At 45.9% G+C, this 16,988-nt stretch overlaps 2 protein-coding genes across 5 annotated transcripts; one reads left to right on the top strand and one right to left on the bottom strand.

The window, feature by feature from the left end:
• Window positions 1-417: 417 nt before the first annotated feature.
• Window positions 418-5,474, bottom strand: LOC114038953 (apolipoprotein B receptor-like). Its single transcript, XM_027856487.1, has 4 exons — window positions 5,371-5,474; window positions 1,067-4,825; window positions 601-881; window positions 418-505 (listed from the first exon to the last, which is right to left on the bottom strand). The coding sequence occupies exons 1-4, from the start codon at window positions 5,425-5,427 to the stop codon at window positions 436-438; spliced, it is 4,167 nt and encodes a 1,388-aa protein (XP_027712288.1). The 5' UTR covers window positions 5,428-5,474; the 3' UTR covers window positions 418-435.
• A 3,178-nt stretch (window positions 5,475-8,652) lies between these two features.
• LOC114038950 (battenin-like) lies at window positions 8,653-16,982 on the top strand. Of its 4 annotated transcripts, none has more exons than XM_027856482.1 (15): window positions 8,653-8,985; window positions 10,436-10,511; window positions 11,566-11,662; window positions 12,694-12,765; window positions 13,013-13,092; window positions 13,560-13,645; window positions 13,812-13,884; window positions 14,029-14,172; window positions 14,292-14,398; window positions 15,120-15,172; window positions 15,347-15,415; window positions 15,541-15,596; window positions 15,702-15,795; window positions 16,483-16,623; window positions 16,863-16,982. In XM_027856482.1, the coding sequence occupies exons 1-15, from the start codon at window positions 8,943-8,945 to the stop codon at window positions 16,980-16,982; spliced, it is 1,311 nt and encodes a 436-aa protein (XP_027712283.1). In that variant the 5' UTR covers window positions 8,653-8,942. The 4 variants fall into 4 exon arrangements, with proteins under 4 accessions (XP_027712283.1, XP_027712282.1, XP_027712285.1 ...); XM_027856481.1 differs by having other exon boundaries at window positions 15,117-15,172; XM_027856484.1 differs by lacking the exon at window positions 13,013-13,092 and having other exon boundaries at window positions 10,411-10,511.
• The last annotated feature ends 6 nt before the right edge of the window (window positions 16,983-16,988 follow it).

The raw sequence follows: 16,988 nt of genomic DNA, 5'->3' as shown, positions 1-16,988 counted from the left end.
ATGATAGGCAGATACCACAAATGAAAGTCAAACCATCATTCTTTCTTTCAGTCTTTGATCTGTGAGCAAATCCTATAATAGCTTTCTAAGGGTCTAGGTATTTGTGTTCAAGGATGGGTGGAGGTAATGGTGGTGGTAAAGCCTTCAAGGGTATGAGACAAATGAATGCAAGTCTCTTTGATTCTTCCTTCAAGCTTCTTCTTCTTCTTTGTTTTCTTCATCTTCTTCTTTTTTCCAATTCCTCACCATCTGGGTGAGATAGGAAAAGCTACCAAGGGCTGGGGCTTCCCTTCTAAGGATCAGAACACATGATTAGAAGTCATCATGAGGTAGGGAGATCACCCCAGGCTTGAAGGTGGGGTTGTGGCCAGAGATCAATGTAAGGGTGGAGAAAGATGGAAGAGGGGAGGGGTATTAGGTTCATGAGACTTCAGGTCACTGGGGCTTGGGCCGTCCCAGACGAGCCTGTAACTCCTGCATCATGCTTGGATGAGCAAGGCCAAACCTGAAGGAGTAAAGATTATGCAGAATTAATAGGTCACGATTGGGTCCCAGGGACTAGCTCTTTTTCCTCCTTCCTCACCCTCACCCACTTCTTACCCATGGCCTAGGGGCCGTTTCCTCGCTGTGACTGGGGTCTCCTCTGGCTTGGGGGGACTTGGCACTGCAGTTTCCTCGGATTGGAGTAGTCTCAGTTTTGAGGCTGGGGATCCCTCATCGGGAAGGAAGCCCAGAGACTCATCGTCATCATCACTGTCACCCTTCTCTGGTGCTGGTGCCCTTCGAAAAGAGGGTCGTGATCGGCGTTGGGAGGCGTTCCTGGAGAGGAGAACTCGACTTCTCGGAATGGAGAGGTCCAGGCATGGACCAGGGATGGGGACCTATGGGAAAGCAAGAGAGAGAGGAATCTTTGGATCATGTCCAAGGTTTGGTCCTAACTGGACCTTGGAATCTCACTAGGTACTTTACTTTATCATTAATATCAATAACGATTATTTAAATTTTAATTATACTTTACAATTATATAGCACTTTACAGTTTTCAAAGTCCTTTTACGTTATCTCACCTCACTCCAGCTGCTCTGGGCTTCATCAGCAGGATTGGGTGCAGGAGACAGTCTTAGCGCTATCGAGTTGGTGGGTGCTGTGGCTTCTGTCTCTCTGTTTTCTGATGCTCCCAGGGCTCCAGAGCCTGTGTCTGCAGCTCCTTCCGTTCCCCTGCCTTGACCAGGCTCAGCTTTCTCTAAGTCCCAGACTCTTCCAGTCTTGTCACTGGATTCCCAGACTCCAGAAGTTTCTGAGTCCTTGTCTCCATCTCCCCAGCCTGCTGCTTTCTCATTGTCAGAGCAGCCAGCAGGCACCAACTCCTCCCTGTTTCCAGCTCCTTGAATGTCTGCCTCTTCTATGTCGTCGCTGCCTTCCATCTTCTCTGTCTCCGGCCTCCTGCCTCCATTAGCCTCTACTTTCTCCATATATTGGTTGTCTGTGGAACTTTCCCCCTCTACAGCATGGCTCCCCCCAGCTTTGGCCTCTGCCTGGGTATTTTCCTCATACCGTTTCTCTTCCTCCTTGGACCAGGTACTCTCAGAGTTCACACCCTGGTCTCCAACCCCCTTCTCTGTTTCCCTGTTTTCCTTGCCCTCTTCAGGCTTTTTCTCTGACTTGATTTGCCCCTCCTTCATCTCTTCCTCCTTCTTAAGCTCCACATCCTTGTTGGTCATTGCTCTCTGTATCTCTGCTCCCTGACAGAAGGCAGATTTCTCTTTTTCACTGTTGCTCCCTGCCTCCTCTTTCTCAGCTATCAAGGATTCTTCAGCATCTGCTGAGCCTGTTCCTTGGCCTCCCTCAGATTCTTTCCCTCCCCTCTCCCAGGTTCTCTCAGCCTCTGATTCTTCTACAACTTGGTCTCTCTCAGTCATTCTCTTGGTTGCTTGGCATTCTTCAGTTCCTTCAGCCTCCCAGAAGCCTTTATTTTCTTCCTCCAGTGCTTCCCTGTCTCCAACCTCTAATAAATTTGAACCTAGACTTTCTCTAGTTTCTGTTCTTTCCTGGCTAGTTGCCTCTTCTGAGTCCCAACCACTTTGGATTTCCTTCCAGTCTCTTTTCATCTTCTGCTCTGTCTCCTGGCTTCTTCCAGCCTCAGCCTCCTTTAAATTCAGGTCTACTTTCTCATTTACTATCTCAGTATTCCATGGGCTTCCAGCATTTCCTTCCCAGACTTCTTCAGCCTCTCTATCTAATGCTCTGCTACTTTTATTCTCCCTCTCCTGACTTCCCTCAACCTCCTTCATCTCCTGGCTTCTTATGACCTCTCCTTCTGTCTCCCAGTATTCTTTAGCTTCCATTGCTTCCCTTTCCTGGAGTTTTCTGGCTTCAGACTCTTCCATTTTATGGCCTCTATCAACCTGTGCCTCTTGGCCTCCCTCAAACTCCTTCTCCCAAACTTCCCTGACTTCTTTTTCCTCCATCTCTGGTTCTGTTGTCCCAGCCTCCTTGGCCCCCCAGCCTGTTTTAACTTCTGCCTTTGGGACTTCTTGCTGTTTGAACTCTTGGCTTCCCTTAGCCTCCCAGTTTCCCTTGTCTTTTCTAGTCTGGGGTGTGAAAACTTCTTCCTCACCCTCACAGCCTCCCTTGTCTTCTATTTCTGTCACTTGGCCACTCACAAACTCTCCTTCCATTATCTTCCAGCTTTTTACTACAACTAAATCCTGTTTTTTCACCTCTTGGACATTTCCATTCTCTGTGTTCTTAATATTTTGGGCACTATAGGCTTCCATCTCACAGCCCTTCAGGGTCTCTCTCTCTGGAATTCTGAACGGTTCCTCCTCTTTTCCTTTGGCTTCTTCCTCCATTAGATCCTGGACTCGCTTGGGCTCTTTCTCTGTCTCTTGGGCTCTCCCACTTTCTGATTCCATGTTCCAGTTTCTCCCAATCTCAGTGTTCTGGTCTTTCCTGTCCTCCTCTGTCCCATAGCTTCCATTGTCCTTTGTGTCTAACTCTTGGCTTTTTCCCACCTCTGCCTCTTTCATTAACTTGGCTCCCTCTACCTCTTTTTCTGGCCTTGTTACCCAAATCTCATTTGAGTCCTCTATTCTTTCTGTCTCCCCAACTTCCTGGGGCCTCTCAGATGCAATCTCCCAGCCTCCCATGACTTCCTTAGCCTCCACTGACTCTATCTCCTTGCTCCTACTAACATTATCGAGTGTTCCCTCCCAGACTGTAGTCTCCTGAATGTCCTGGCCTCCATTTTGCTCTTTCTGATTCTCACAGCTTTCCCCAGCCTCTCCCTCCAAGCCCCAACTTCCTTCAGCTTCCATCCCTGATTCTAGAACTTTCACAATCTTCTTTTTTTCCAGGACCCAGAAGTCTGTCACTTCTTCCTCTCTCCCTGTTTTTTGGATTTGAACTTGCTCTGGGAATGGGTTTTCCTCAGTCTCTCTCTCCTTATCTTTCTTCTTCTCCCAGTCTTTCCCAGCTGCTTCTTCTGTGTCCCAGCCCCTTCGAATCACCTCCATGTTCCATTCTCCACTGATCTCCATATCCTCTGCCTTCCAGGTTTCCTCAGCTTCTTTTTTTGGACTTGTTTCTGCTGTCTTTGACTTTACAGCTTCCCTGGCCTCAGCTTTCTCTATGACTGAAGTTATCCAGACCTCAGATTTTATGTTGTCTTCTCTCTCAGTCTTTTCTCCTGGCTCCTGGATTCCTTGTAGTTTTTCTATATCTATATCCACTGGCTTTACACCTTGGACTTCCCAAGCCACTTTCTTTTCTATTTCCTTTTTTGCACATCTGATCTCAATCTTCTCAGCCTCCCAAGCTACCTTGACCTCATGCTTCTCTAACTCCTGTTTTTCAGGAGTTTCTACTTTCTCATCTTTCCCAAATCCTACCCCCAGTGCTCTATCAGGTCCCTTCTTGGTCTCATGACTTTTCCTGGTTTCCATTTCTGTCTTCTGGCCATTCCCTGGCTCTCCTTTTTTCATCCTCTGGGCTTTCTCACTTTCTCTTGTCTCTTGCCAATCTCTGATATTTCCTTCTGCCTCCTGTGTTTGCCTGTCCTTTTCCTTCTCCCACATTATTCCATACTCAGACTCCATCCCGAAGGCTATCAAAGTCCTTTCTTCAAGATCTCCTGGCTTTATCTCCTTGACTTCTTCCTTCTGTTCTCCCACAGGCTCAGTTTCCTCCCTTTCCCAGTAGTTCTCAGCCTTCCCTACACTGACTTCCTTCTTATGAGGCTCTTGATTTTTCTTGCCCTGTGCTTTTGGCTCTCTGCCACCCTTTTCTTCTGAGGCAAATCCTTCTGTCCCCGGGTATCCTTCAGCCAAGAGTGCTTCCTTTTTGCATTCTCTAGCCTCTACTGCATCTGTCTTTTGACCTTGCTTGGGCTCTGCTCCTCGGACTTCTATCTTGTCGTTCCCTCTGATCTCTCCTTTAACCTCTTTGGAATTCTCGTTGCTGCTGTCCCAAGTTCTACAGACCCTGGTCGTCTCCTCACTCAGGCATGCCCCAGTCTCTTTCCCTATCTCCCAGATTCCCTCAGCCTCTGATTCCTGGATTTCCCTGGCCTTTTTTTCTTTCCCTTTCTCCAAAGCCTCTCCGGACTCGGACCCTCTAGAGGGAAAAGCATCTTCCAGATCTCTGGGGCTGATCCCTTCCTCTTCCAGTGCTCCCTTACACTCCTTCGCTTGCTGGCCCCCTTCTGCAGTCATTTCCCAGAGCTCCTCCCCTCTCCCCCCATCTCTCCTGCTGAGGTTCTCCTCCCTTTCCTCTGCAGAGGGAACTGCGTCCCCTAAGAAGTAGGAAGCAAAGGTGCTTAGGGAGTCCTGGAATGAGAAAAGGAGGCAGGGATGAAGTATGAGGGCAGAGAATAGTGACCTCCCTCACCTCAACTTTTTGTTCCAGCTACATCATGATTCTAGGGGGAAAGAGAAACTGTGGGTACCAGGACAAGAAGAGTGAGGAGCTCAGTTTAGAGAGGTGTTTCAACAGAAAGAAGAGAGAGAGAGAGAGCTAGCAAAGGCAAGGCAGCTATGAGAGGTCTGCGGAAAGTGGGGGAGGGAATAAGATACAGTAAGTCCTGCAGGAAGAGAAAGGACAACACAAACAGTAGGCATAAAAAGAAAAGTGAGTCTGTGTTGAGAGTGAAGGTGATTGTTATCAGGGAAATTGGAACAAAGAAGAGATAGAGGTCTGGGTTTCCAGGAGGAAAAGGTTCTTTTAACTGGGACAGGAATCAGGGATCTTGTTGGGGTAAGAAATCTGATTCCCCAAAAGCATAGATCTAGGATTCTGGGTTGGGGAAAGGGTGTTTGACCTCACATGTTAGGGAAAGGGGTCTAAAACCCTGACATCTCCTTGCCCCTCTCACCAGAGCATCCCTCAGGGCACGGTGCACCCCAGGGAAGTGAAGTCTCAGGAGTTCCATCGGTCTGTCTTTTTGTCCAAGCAGAAAGCCTGTAATGACCTTCCCCTCCTCAGTCATCCTACCTTCCCCCTAGTGTTGCTACTTCCTTTTCTGCCCTGACCCCTCCCATTCACCCCCAAACACCATAGGCTATAGAGTCCTGTACTTCAATAAATACAAAACTGTACCTGCCCCCTTTAAATCTGGGAGCTGTAAGTGCATGGACAGGCTGCAGGATACAAATTGGGGAGAGGGGACCTAAGGCTGGAGAGAAAAGAAAAGAGCAGAAAGCTGTCCCGATTGGGGAGGGTGGGGATAAGAAACATGGAAACTAAAGCTTTGGTGACTCAACTTCTTGTGCTAATACACCTCAGCTGTTTCAGCACCCCCTAGCCCCAACTCAAACCACAGGCCCCTCTGGGAGAGGAAGTTGGGGTTTGTGGTTCCTGCTTCCATCTAAGATGAGGGACTGTGAGTGGGGGAAGGGGAAACAAATGGAGTAAGAACAGTGAGTTTAGTGCCCGTGGGAAGTCAAGGCAAAGGTTACCAGCTTCACCTTAGCCCTCCAATCTTGCTGGATGAAATTCTCAATGTGACACCCATGGACCCATGCTAGTATCTAGGGCACTGATGGGAATTGAGAAACATGTGCTCACTCTAAGTCAAATAGAAGACTGAGCTCAAGAAATGGCAGCTTAGACAGTAGCAAAGTACTTCAAGAATCAGATGTCACATTAGCTTAAGGGCTTCTGCTGGGTATTTGATTGCCGATGTGGGTCTGATTTATATAAGGACTGAGATGGTCCTGGGACTATGAACTAAAAAAGAGTTGAGCCCACTTCCCCAGTGGTCAAAGAGCACCAACAGATGGCAGTAGAGCTTGGGGGAGAACAGCCTAACAGAAGACATCAGTATCATTTATCACAGCTTGATGACATCATCAGAACAGATAACATGAGCAGTCCTATGGGGGAAAAGCAAATGGTAGGTTTAGAGGCAGAGAACTATAATCAGAAGGACTTTGGAGTGTATTGATATGTGTGTTCCCTCTCTAACCAGTAGAAAAAAACAAATGTGAAAATCTGTAGGTTCCTGTGTATGGGCAAAGGTTTTTTTTTTCTCCTTGTCATTTATCTTGCTATGCTATTTAATTAGTATCTTTTCTTTTAAACTAATGTGTCTTCTGGTTGGTCTAGTAAAAAGGAAATTGGCACATAAGAGTTATGATTTTGAATAGATGCCGGCTCAAGGCATGCCTTCGGCCTGGGGTTGCTTTCTTGGGACCCTACATTCAATTCAAGAGAATTCTGGGTCACAAAGTGTAGGGGGGGCAAGTGAGGGGAAGTCAGAGTTCAGAGCACTGAATTCTTTTGGGGGATGCCTAGAACACTTCCTGGGGCAGAGTGAGGGACTCTGGACTGTAATTGGTAGATGCTGGAACTCTATGCCTATATTGTGGGAGGGAGGGTCCTGTTAGTAGATGACAGACTTTTTAGTCATATTTAACAGGGAGAGGTGGGGTTTGGGAGGGATAAAACCTCAGTGAAAGGCATCGTAATATAGTAAAAAGTGAATTGGATGCAGGACATTTTTTTTTTGCATGACTTCATATTTGCTGCAAGGGTTTTGTTTTCTAAAGGAGGATGTGAAAAGAAAATAATTTTTCATTAATTAAAAACATTTTAAAAATGCATTAGATTTGGGTCAGAAGACTATGATTTGAATTCTAGTGCTGTTACTTACTACCTCTGTGACCCGCAACAAATTGCTCTGGGATACAGTTTCTTCATCTCTATGACAAGGGGCTGGCTACATGACCTCTGAGATTCTTTCTAGACCCAAATCTATGATCCTTTGATCCCGTTCTGAGCTCTGAGGTCATCTACAAAGCAGGGTTGGTTTATTTTCTTCTGTTTTTGGTGAGGGGCAGGGCTCCTGTAGCAGTTTGGTAGTGTATCTGTTTCCACTTGTTAATGCACCCTCTGGCAGTGTATTGGAGTACATTCAAGCACTTTTGCTTTAACACCTAAGTTCCCTTCTAATTCTAATTCAATTCAATGGATGTAAAGGTAAGTACAATGATTGAACAGGTTGGTTGTTTTTTTTTCTGACTAGGGTACGAGAGTAGGGGAGCAGGGTTTTTAATAGTCACCCAGAGTGAAATCTTAAGATATGCCACCAGTGCGCAGTCGAGGGAGCTTTGGCTATCGCTACCCGGGGCTTGCTTTCTCGTGGGTGCTTTTTCTTCTAGCCTGGATCTCTAGGCTTACACTGGAAAATACCTTCACCTCCTTCTAGGCTAAGTCTAGGCTTTACAATGGAAAATCATCATCACGCAATATTTCATAAATTTACCACAATTGTCTCCTGTCCCTGTTCCGTATTGTCTAATCTCCTTCCCACATATGTGATCCAAAAGAAAAACACACTGGTATTATTGTTTATATTTACTGAAGGAAATTTAAATTAAAAAGTATCAGATTACAATCTTTACGAGGGGTGGGGGAGAGAGAATCATTATCCTCATTTTATAGATGAAGAAACTGAGGTCCTGCCAAGGATCTCACAGCTAGTGTCTAAAGTTGGATTTGAACTCAGGTTTTTCTGACCTGAGAGATTCAGCGCTGCACCTAATTGTCACCGAGCTGCCACAAGAAATGTTAACATTTATTTCGCCCTTTAAGGCTTACAAATCACTTTAACAACAATCCATCAAAGCTGGAAGAGGTTAAGACCAGGCCATATGGCTAGCTAGGGTCGGGGCGGGATTGCATTTAGGCTCTGCCTCACAGTTCACTACTTGGCCCACCCTCTCACAATACGAAGTGGGGTGTGACAAGGGGCAAAGGAGAGAGGACCAGGAGAGCTCCTGTGAGATGCTCTGTGAAGACTGCAGGAGGGAGGGATCGCATTCACTTCTTGCTCTATCTACGTTAGGATTTTAAAGGTAAAGGATCGCAGCGGGACGCAGCCATCTTTGTTCCTAGCAAGTGGTCGGGGAGGGGGCCTCCCTGACTCCAACTGGCAATGGACCAAACGGCTCTGGAGCCACAAAAGGGCAAGCAAGGTTCACGGCAGGTCCGACCCCGCCAGTCAGGACGTCCATGAGCTCGGCTCTGCCGCTAGCTGCCTGCCCGCCCGGCCCTGCCTCGGGGCGCTCCCTTGGGCCCCTCTCTGAGTGTCTTAGCTGAGGACTAGAGTCTGCCGGGAGGAACCGGATGGGAGGCTCCACCTGACCGGAAGCGCCTCGCGAAGATCACATGACTCCTAAACTGGTACCTGTTTGTTGCTTGCCCGGGTCTTCTCTGCACTGGCTCGAAGTGCCTGAGGGGTGGGCGCTGGCCAGCTAGCTTATATGGGGCGACGGTAGCCACGTCCTGCAGCCTCGGAGGAGGAGGAAAGACGCCCGACTGGAGAGCGAGTGGGTCAGCTGGCCTGGCCCAGTACCTCCCTTTTGCCCCTCGGAAGTCGGATGAGACCGCCGGGATCTCCTGTCCGGGGCCAGGCTTTGACCGCTGGTGATTGCAGACCCCACCATGGCGTCTGCGGACACGTGGCAGCAGCATTCAGATTCAGAGAGTGAGTATTTCCTGACCAAGGGCCCCTCTGGGATTCTGCTCCCGGCGTCTGATGTCCAGAGAGACCCGGACAGGCCTGGATAACGAGTATGGTCATCCCATGTTGCCGATAAGCACGGAGTGGGGTGATGGTGGAAAGAGTGCTGATGTGGTCAGGTCCGAGTTCGAATCCTCCCTAAACCCCTGTGGTCACCTCTGTGAAGTAGAGAATGTTGTTTCACCCCCCCCCCCCCGGGCTTCATCTTCCTCATAAAACGCGAGATGAGGAGGGGAAGAGATAGGAATGGCCTAAAGTACCTTCCAACTCTAAATCTACAATTTCATTCATTCATTCATTTATTTATTTAGGCTAGGCAGTGGGGTTAAGTGACTTGCCCAGGGTCACACAGCTAGTAAGTGTCAAGTGTCTGAGGCCAAATTTGAACTCAGGTCCTCCTGACTCCAAGGCCAGAGCTCTATCCACTGGGCCACCTAGGTGCCCCCTAAATTTACAATTTTATGAATGCAATAAGTTCAGTGACTTTGTGAAGTGACTTACCCAATATTACATAGCTAGGGGAATATCTGAGCTAGAATTTGAATCCAGATCTCTACTACAAGCCCAGCAGTTTTTCCTTTATCCTCTAGCTGTTCTTTGATGGGTGGATCATTCCTCTCTGGAGCTCCCATTTCCTTATCTGTAAAATGGTTATGATAATAGGGCAATGTCTACTTTACAAAGTCGTTTTAAGGAAAGTGCTTTAAAACTTAAAACCATATAAGAATTAGTTCATAGTATTTGTAACAGTGCCTTTAGTACCTATTTCACGCAGTTAAATGTAAGCACCTTGAGGATATGGTTTGTCTCAACTTTTGTATGTCTCCCCAGCACAGCTTAATTTTGGTAGATTGCTATTAGATTTTGGATCAGATGAGATTATGTGTATAAAACACTTGATAAGCCTTTAGAGCCAAAATGATATTAATAACCCAGCTATTGTATATCAAATAGCCCATTCACAGCTCATAATACTGAGCTGCAATTGATAGAATTTGAGGATTGAAGTGAACTTCTCTCCATCCACACATCCCATGCTTTCCTGAATTTGTATTTTTGGACATGTATTTTGGGAGGGTATCCCTTTGTTAACTCCTAGCTCTTTCTATGGAAATGCTACCCATTCTCCAAGGCTAGGTTTCTTTTTGAAGCCTTCCTGGATTCCCCATAGTTTAAAAAAAATTTTTTTTCAGACCTCACATACATCTTTGTACAGTCTTGTGCATTTATAATTTATTTTACATTATAGTTATTTGTATATAAGTTAGAGCTTTTCTCCTAGGCAATACATTCCACAAGAGCAAGGACAGCCCCCCCCCCCCCCAATGCCTAACACAGGATATTGTATATAATAGGTGCTGAATAATTGCTTGCTAAATTGAATTAAAGATTCTTTTTGTCCTTCCTCTCCTAGGAGAGGAGCTTCTTCCTAGAAATTCCCATGAACCAGAGACTCAGTCTGTCCACTGGAGAAACCTGATAGGTTTTTGGTGAGTGACTGTGGGAGAAATCAGAGGGTATAGAGGAGAAGGGACCAGAGTGGACCCCAGGAGGAGGAGCGAAATGGACAGAGGTAGGTTAGGAAAAGAAAAAGTAGAGGGGTGAAGGAATAAAGTGGATGAGAGAGGAGAAGGACAGAAGTTAAGAAATAATTCCTACCCTGAAGCAGCTTATAGTCTAGGTGTTTAGATGGAATGAATGAATGAACGAATGAGGGTTGGGGAACCATTTATTCAGTAAAAACTCTGGGAATATAAATAGTTTTCTGTTTCTGCAAGACAGTCCCTGCTTTCAAAGAGCATACGTTCCAACAGGGGGAAACAAAATAGAATATAAATACATGAAAAGTTGAATTGTAGTTGAAGATTTTGTGTTAAGAATATGTTGGCTCATTTAACTCAATCCATTCATTTTACAGATTAGGGAGGTGAAATCTGTAGAGGAACTTAGTGGCAGAACCAGTATTTAATGCACAGCTTTGCACTTAGTAGGCTCTTTATATAAAGTTAATGAGTAATGAATAAACTGGGGCTAGGACTTGGGTCTCCTGACTCCAAATCTAATCTTTCTTTCCCTATGCTACCCAGATCTTAGAGATCTTTTCTTTACATAGTCTAACAGTTGAGGCTGATATACAGAGAAGTGAAGTTGTTTGGCCAAGTGTGTTGCAGTAGAGCTGAGACTGCAACTCTAAGGACAGTAATAGGATCTCTATCACAAAGCAGTATATGCTAAGAATTAAATTAGTAGTAGGCCAGATAGGTGCCCTGTGTTGTTAGAGTATGAAACAGTTGCTTCCCGGTAGGATAGTCAAAGGGGCCTTCGTGGAAGAGTAGGGATTCAATCTGAGCCTTTGAGAAATTGGAGAAAGGGACAGGAAGAGCAGAGAAGAAAGAGGAAAAACAATGGAAGTCATTTTGTAAATAGTAAAATGTTGGTAGCTGGGTGTGGTGAGGAGGTAAAAGCTGGTTAGAGAGAAATAGACAGCAAAAAGGGTTCAGAAGGAAGTTGTCTTCTGAGCGATGCTTCCCTTTTCACCTCTAGGCTCCTAGGTCTTTGCAACAACTTCTCCTATGTGGTGATGCTCAGTGCTGCACATGACATCCTCAAGAACCAGAGGGCACCTGAAAATAACAGCCATGTGAGTTACCAGTTATAATAGGGCTTCCAGTTTAAAGCTGGAAGGGACCTTAAGCATCATCTAGGTATTCTAGACAACGGAGGGTCATCCTTATCTTTCAGAGGTGGAAACTGGGGCCACAAAGGCTAATCCACAGTTACACGTTGAATTACTGGCAAGAACAGCATTCATTCATTGATTTATGTAGCATATTGAGCACTGATTATGCTATGGGCTTATGTATTGATAAATAGGGCAAGTAGGTGGCACAGTGGATAGAGTCAGGAAAACTCATCTTCCTGAGTTTACATCTGGCCTCAGACACTAGCTGTGTGACCCTGGCCAAGTCACTTAAGTTCTCTTTGTCTTAATCCACTGAAAAAGGAAATGGCAAACCACTCCAGAATCTTTGCCGAGAAAAACCCATATAGGGTCAGAATAGTCAGACGCGGCTAAACGACTGAATAACAACAAGGGGAGAAGAGTATGAATGTAATATGAAGGGCAGTTTCCTAATAATCAAATGAAGGTTCCAGAGAGCACAGTGTAATGTTAGGATAGAGTGGGATAAGGATATGGGAGGGATGGGGCAGACATGGATGGATATGAAGGGGAATGGGGAGTGGTGGCCAGAGAAAGGAACTTTCTCCCTAGACAGCCTTAGACTTAGAACACGGGGATTCTGAGTAGATACATAGAGCTGTAAATTGTCACTTGTCACACCCTTCTCTAGAGCATTGGTATTTGTTCCCTCAGTAAGAGGTAGAAAGCATGGGATGGGAAGGGGAGAGGAGAGACCTTCATAATGGTCAGGGTTGGGAGGAGGGGAGTACTAGGGCTTGGCTCATTGTAAAAGGGTGAGGTTTGAGGTACTTAACCTTCAATCTTCAGTCTTGGTCAGTTTACCCCAGTGCTAGATCCATCATTGAGTAGATTACCTCCCCCAGAGTTGGGGGAAGGTTGCTCTGAGAAAATTGCTTTGAAATACTCTACAAAGGAGTAGCAGTTCTTGTTAAGACATTGGCTAACAGACTTTTCCTTTCTTCATTCAGGTGGATCCAGAGCCAACACCCACTTCTCACAACAGTACATCTCGATATGACTGCAACCCTGTGTCGACAGCTGTGAGTGTCCTTCATGATCCCCTGAAGCCTTCTACTCCAGTCCCCATTTCACCTAGTTAAGGTCCTGTAGCTCTGAGTGCCCTGCCGTTCTGGCAACTAAAAGAAATCTGTCTATCTACTCCATACAAGACAGCCTTTTTTACTTTCTGTGCTCTGACTCATCAGGGTAATCTTTGATCTCTGGGGCCCTGGCCCTGGATTATCCAAAGGGTTAAGAATGAAATCTTATTTATAATTTCTATCCTAGGCTGTCCTCCTGGCTGATATTCTGCCTACATTCATTATCAAGATGCTTGCTCCTTTCGGCCTTCACTTGCTGCCCTACAGGTCTGCAGCACATGGGGGTAGGGTAGAAATGAAAAGGAGGAAGATGGTATAGTTTAGTGTGACTTCAGGCATGTCACTTAATTTGTCTAGGCCTCAGTTTCCTCATTTGTGAAATAAGGTTGGAGCAGATGATCTCTTTCATTCCTTTTCACTCTAAACCGTATGATTCTGTGGAAGTGCACTGGCCTGGAGACCTGGGCAGTGGTTCTAGCTCCATGTCTGGTTGTATGACTTTGAGCCAATCACTTGTGTGTATTCTTCAGTTTCTTCTTCTTTAAAATAGGAGGTTTGGTCTAGGTGTCACTAAGGTCTCTTCTGCTTCTAAGTGACTTTAAGATGGGATCTGGGTGGTAAGGGGGAGGAAGAGAAGCAGAATGCTGGAAACAGGTAAAAAAGGTCATGATCTGAGAGTTCAGTGGGGTTAAAATTGGAGGAGGGAAGGACTAATTGATCACCTTTCTCTCTAGCCCTCGAATTATCCTTTGTGGGGCCTGTACTGCTAGTAGCTTCCTTCTGGTTGCCTTTTCCCAGGAAGTTATGACCAGCCTAAGTGGTGAGTTGTGTGGTTGGGAGACTAGACCACAGGAGGGTTTAGTTTGTACGATTGTGGGGTGGCAGGGTTAGGGCAAAATGACACAAGGTCAGGGCTACATGAGGAGAAAGATTTGGTCAATTCCATGGGGCTGACCCCTTCTCTGTCCCCACCTTCCTATCTCTAGGTGTGGTCCTGACTAGTATTTCCTGTGGACTGGGGGAGATAACCTTTCTAGCCCTTACTGCCTTTTACCCCAGGTAAATTGAGTGAAGGGAAAGAGTTTGAGGCAGGGTTTTTCCTTTTTTTTTTTTTTTTTTTTTGAGGGGATGCAGGGAATTTGGGTCATAGCAGTCCCCTGATCTCGCTCCTACATCTCTTCTTCTTGGCTGTCTCCTTTTCAGTGAGGTGGTTTCCTGGTGGTCCTCAGGCACTGGTGGGGCAGGAGTACTGGGGGCCTTGTCCTACCTCGGTCTGACCCTGGTTGGTCTTTCCCCTGAAAATACACTAATCTCTATGCTGGGCATCCCTGTTCTCCTGCTGGCCACGTGAGTATCTCTTCCTGTTTCAACTTCTGTACTCTCCTTTGGGGAGTGGAAAAGAAATATGAGTCAGGGAAAGGGAAGAGATTTTGAGACTCTCTCCTCTTTCTTTTTCTTTCTTCCAGTTACTTTCTGCTGCTCAAGTCCCCAGATTCATCGGCTTGCCAAAGAGATGGGGCGCTTGGGACCTCAGCTCAGCGGCCCCTCACAGCAGGAGAGAGCTCCAAGCCCTGTGAGTGAGTTGGTTTTCTCACCAGGCCTAGGAGACAGCCTGGTAGACGAACTTGTTCTGTGATGTTGGTCACATCCCTTAGGCTATTGGGGTCTTACTTTCTTCACTTGGCAAATGAGAATAATAAGCTCTGGTTCACAGCCACTTGGGGTGGGGTGGGTCACATGAGGTCAAACATAGGAAAACATTGTGGAAATGATATCATTGCCTGAAGTTAGGAATTATTATTATGGCTAATGATAACTTATTGTGTAATATAGTGAAAAGAGCATTAGATTTGAAGTCAAGGGATCTGGGTTGTTAATCCCAATTCTGTTACTTAACTATTTGTATAATCTTGGGCTTCTTCATCTATAAAATGAGAGAGTTAGAATAGATGACCTCTGAGGTCCCTTTTAGCCCTAAATCTATGATCCCTTTAGACCTCCTTTTTAAAAATACATTTTTTATTACTAATAAACTTTAACAAATGTAAACATTTCAATGTGCTTTGAAAAACCAAAAAAGGGAATTGTATATGAAACTGGCGAATTTTGTTTTGTACATTTTGCCTTTTCTTCCTCTACCATGTATGTCTCAGGTTTTTAAAAAATATATAGTTCAAATTGACCGTGGCAGTTCTGACAGTTCCCTGCTTGTCTGTGGGCCTCTTCTCCTGGGCCTTCTCATCAAGAGGGTAAAGGATGAAATTCTTTCTAATTCACTCCTCTTTTCCCAGCAGACCCCAACTTCAACCAGAGCCTCTCTTTCAGTGACAGGTGGAATGTCTTTAAGGTATGGGGAAACAGGATAGGGGTAAAGTGATACTACTTATGATTTGGGGGTAGGTAAGGCAATGGATCAGTAATGGGGGTTATTGTTCTAGTGTCTGGCCGGACAACTGTCAGGCCTAGAGCTGAATCTAACTTTGCATCAAAAGCTCATCCTCTTAACCTCTGAACCTTCCAGGGTCTCCTGAAATACATCGTCCCCTTGACTCTGGTTTATTTTGCTGAATATTTCATCAACCAGGGGCTGGTGAGTAAGAAGATGTTGGGGAGGGAAATCAGGAAAAGGGAGTGTGAGGATTAATAACTGAGGGTTGGGATAAAGGAGTAAAGAGGAGGCATTCATAACTCCCTTTAATCTACTTCTCTACCTAGTTTGAGCTCCTTTTCTTCAGAAACACATCTCTGAACCATGCCCAGCAGTACCGATGGTGAGAATAGAAGTGGGGGGAGGGTGACTGAAGGGGGCAGGTTCCTCTGAGAACAGGGCTTTTCAGATAGAAGGGGAACCCCTCTGACCACTCAGTTCTTCACAGGTACCAGATGTTATACCAAGTTGGAGTCTTTGTCTCCAGATCCTCTCTCCGTTGCTGCCACTTCCGTTTCATTTGGCTATTGGCAGTGCTTCAGGTACAGTTCCCAGATCTCTTTTGAAATCCCTCTGTTCCTTCATCCTTCCTTTGTTTACAAGTCCCCAGCACATTTATCATTCACTTGACTCCTCGAGACACTTGCTGGTGGAAAACAGGGAACCTGAGCCTTAGGCTAACTTTGGGTGTTGTAATGAAGAGAGCCCTGGACTTCAATTCAGGATACCAGCTATGCTAGTTACTTGCTATGGACCCATAGGGAAAGTCATGTAACCTCTGCCTTTTTATTCATCTTATAAATGGGGAGCATAACCCTTGTATTACCCACATCAGAGGGTTGTTGTGGGAAGAGTAGTGCTTTAAGGTTTACAAAGTGTGCCGTAATTGTGAGATTGGTATCAACGAAGAGTTTCTTTGGTTTAGCTTTTTTTTTTTTTTCCCTTTTTTCTAGCTCTGAGAATCCTATTGAAGTTCATTATTAGGCTATCCCAGGGATGGGGGACCTTTGGCCTCAATGCCACATGTGGCCCTCTAATTGTTCAAGTTTGGCCCTTTGACTGAATACAAACTTCACAGAACAAATCCCCTTAATACAAGGATTTGTTTTGTAAAGCTTGGACTCAATCAAAAGGCCTCACCCATAGACTCTATCCCTTCCACTTTGAGGGTTATGCCCTTCCCCACTAACTGATTCTGTTACTGACATCCAGTTCTTTTTCTCCACTAGTTCTTGAATCTGGGCTTCCTGATGGCTGAAGTGTGGTTCAGTTTCCTTCCCAGCATCTACCTTGTTTTCCTGATCATTTTGTATGAGGGCTGCTTGGGTGGGGCTGCCTATGTAAACACCTTCCACCGAGTTGCAGTTGAGGTCAGCAGGAATGGGGTGGGGATCACGGGGAGGGGGAGGAAATAGACGACTAGAGTGTAAGGGACTGAGTGTACAAGGTCTTATAGTCTGATTTATCATGTGGTCAGGTACTGCTCCTTAGTTTTGTGTGAGTCTGAAGTAGCTAGTCCCTAACCCTATGAAGGGGAGGATAAAGCAATAATGGGGGAGGAGGAGGAGAAAATGGGAATTCTTTTAACTGACCTCTCCTTTGCTCCTAGACCCAGGATGAGCACCGGGAATTTGCCATGGCAACTGCCTGCATAGCAGATACCTTGGGGATCTCTTTGTCAGGGGCCTTGGCCTTGCCTCTGCATGATTTCCTATGCCAGAGTCATTGACACTTG

The sequence above is a fragment of the Vombatus ursinus genome, unplaced genomic scaffold (assembly GCF_900497805.2).
Source record: "Vombatus ursinus unplaced genomic scaffold, bare-nosed wombat genome assembly UNPS02011470.1, whole genome shotgun sequence".
NCBI classification, from domain to species: domain Eukaryota; kingdom Metazoa; phylum Chordata; class Mammalia; order Diprotodontia; family Vombatidae; genus Vombatus; species Vombatus ursinus.
This window is presented reverse-complemented; position numbering and strand designations above follow the sequence as displayed.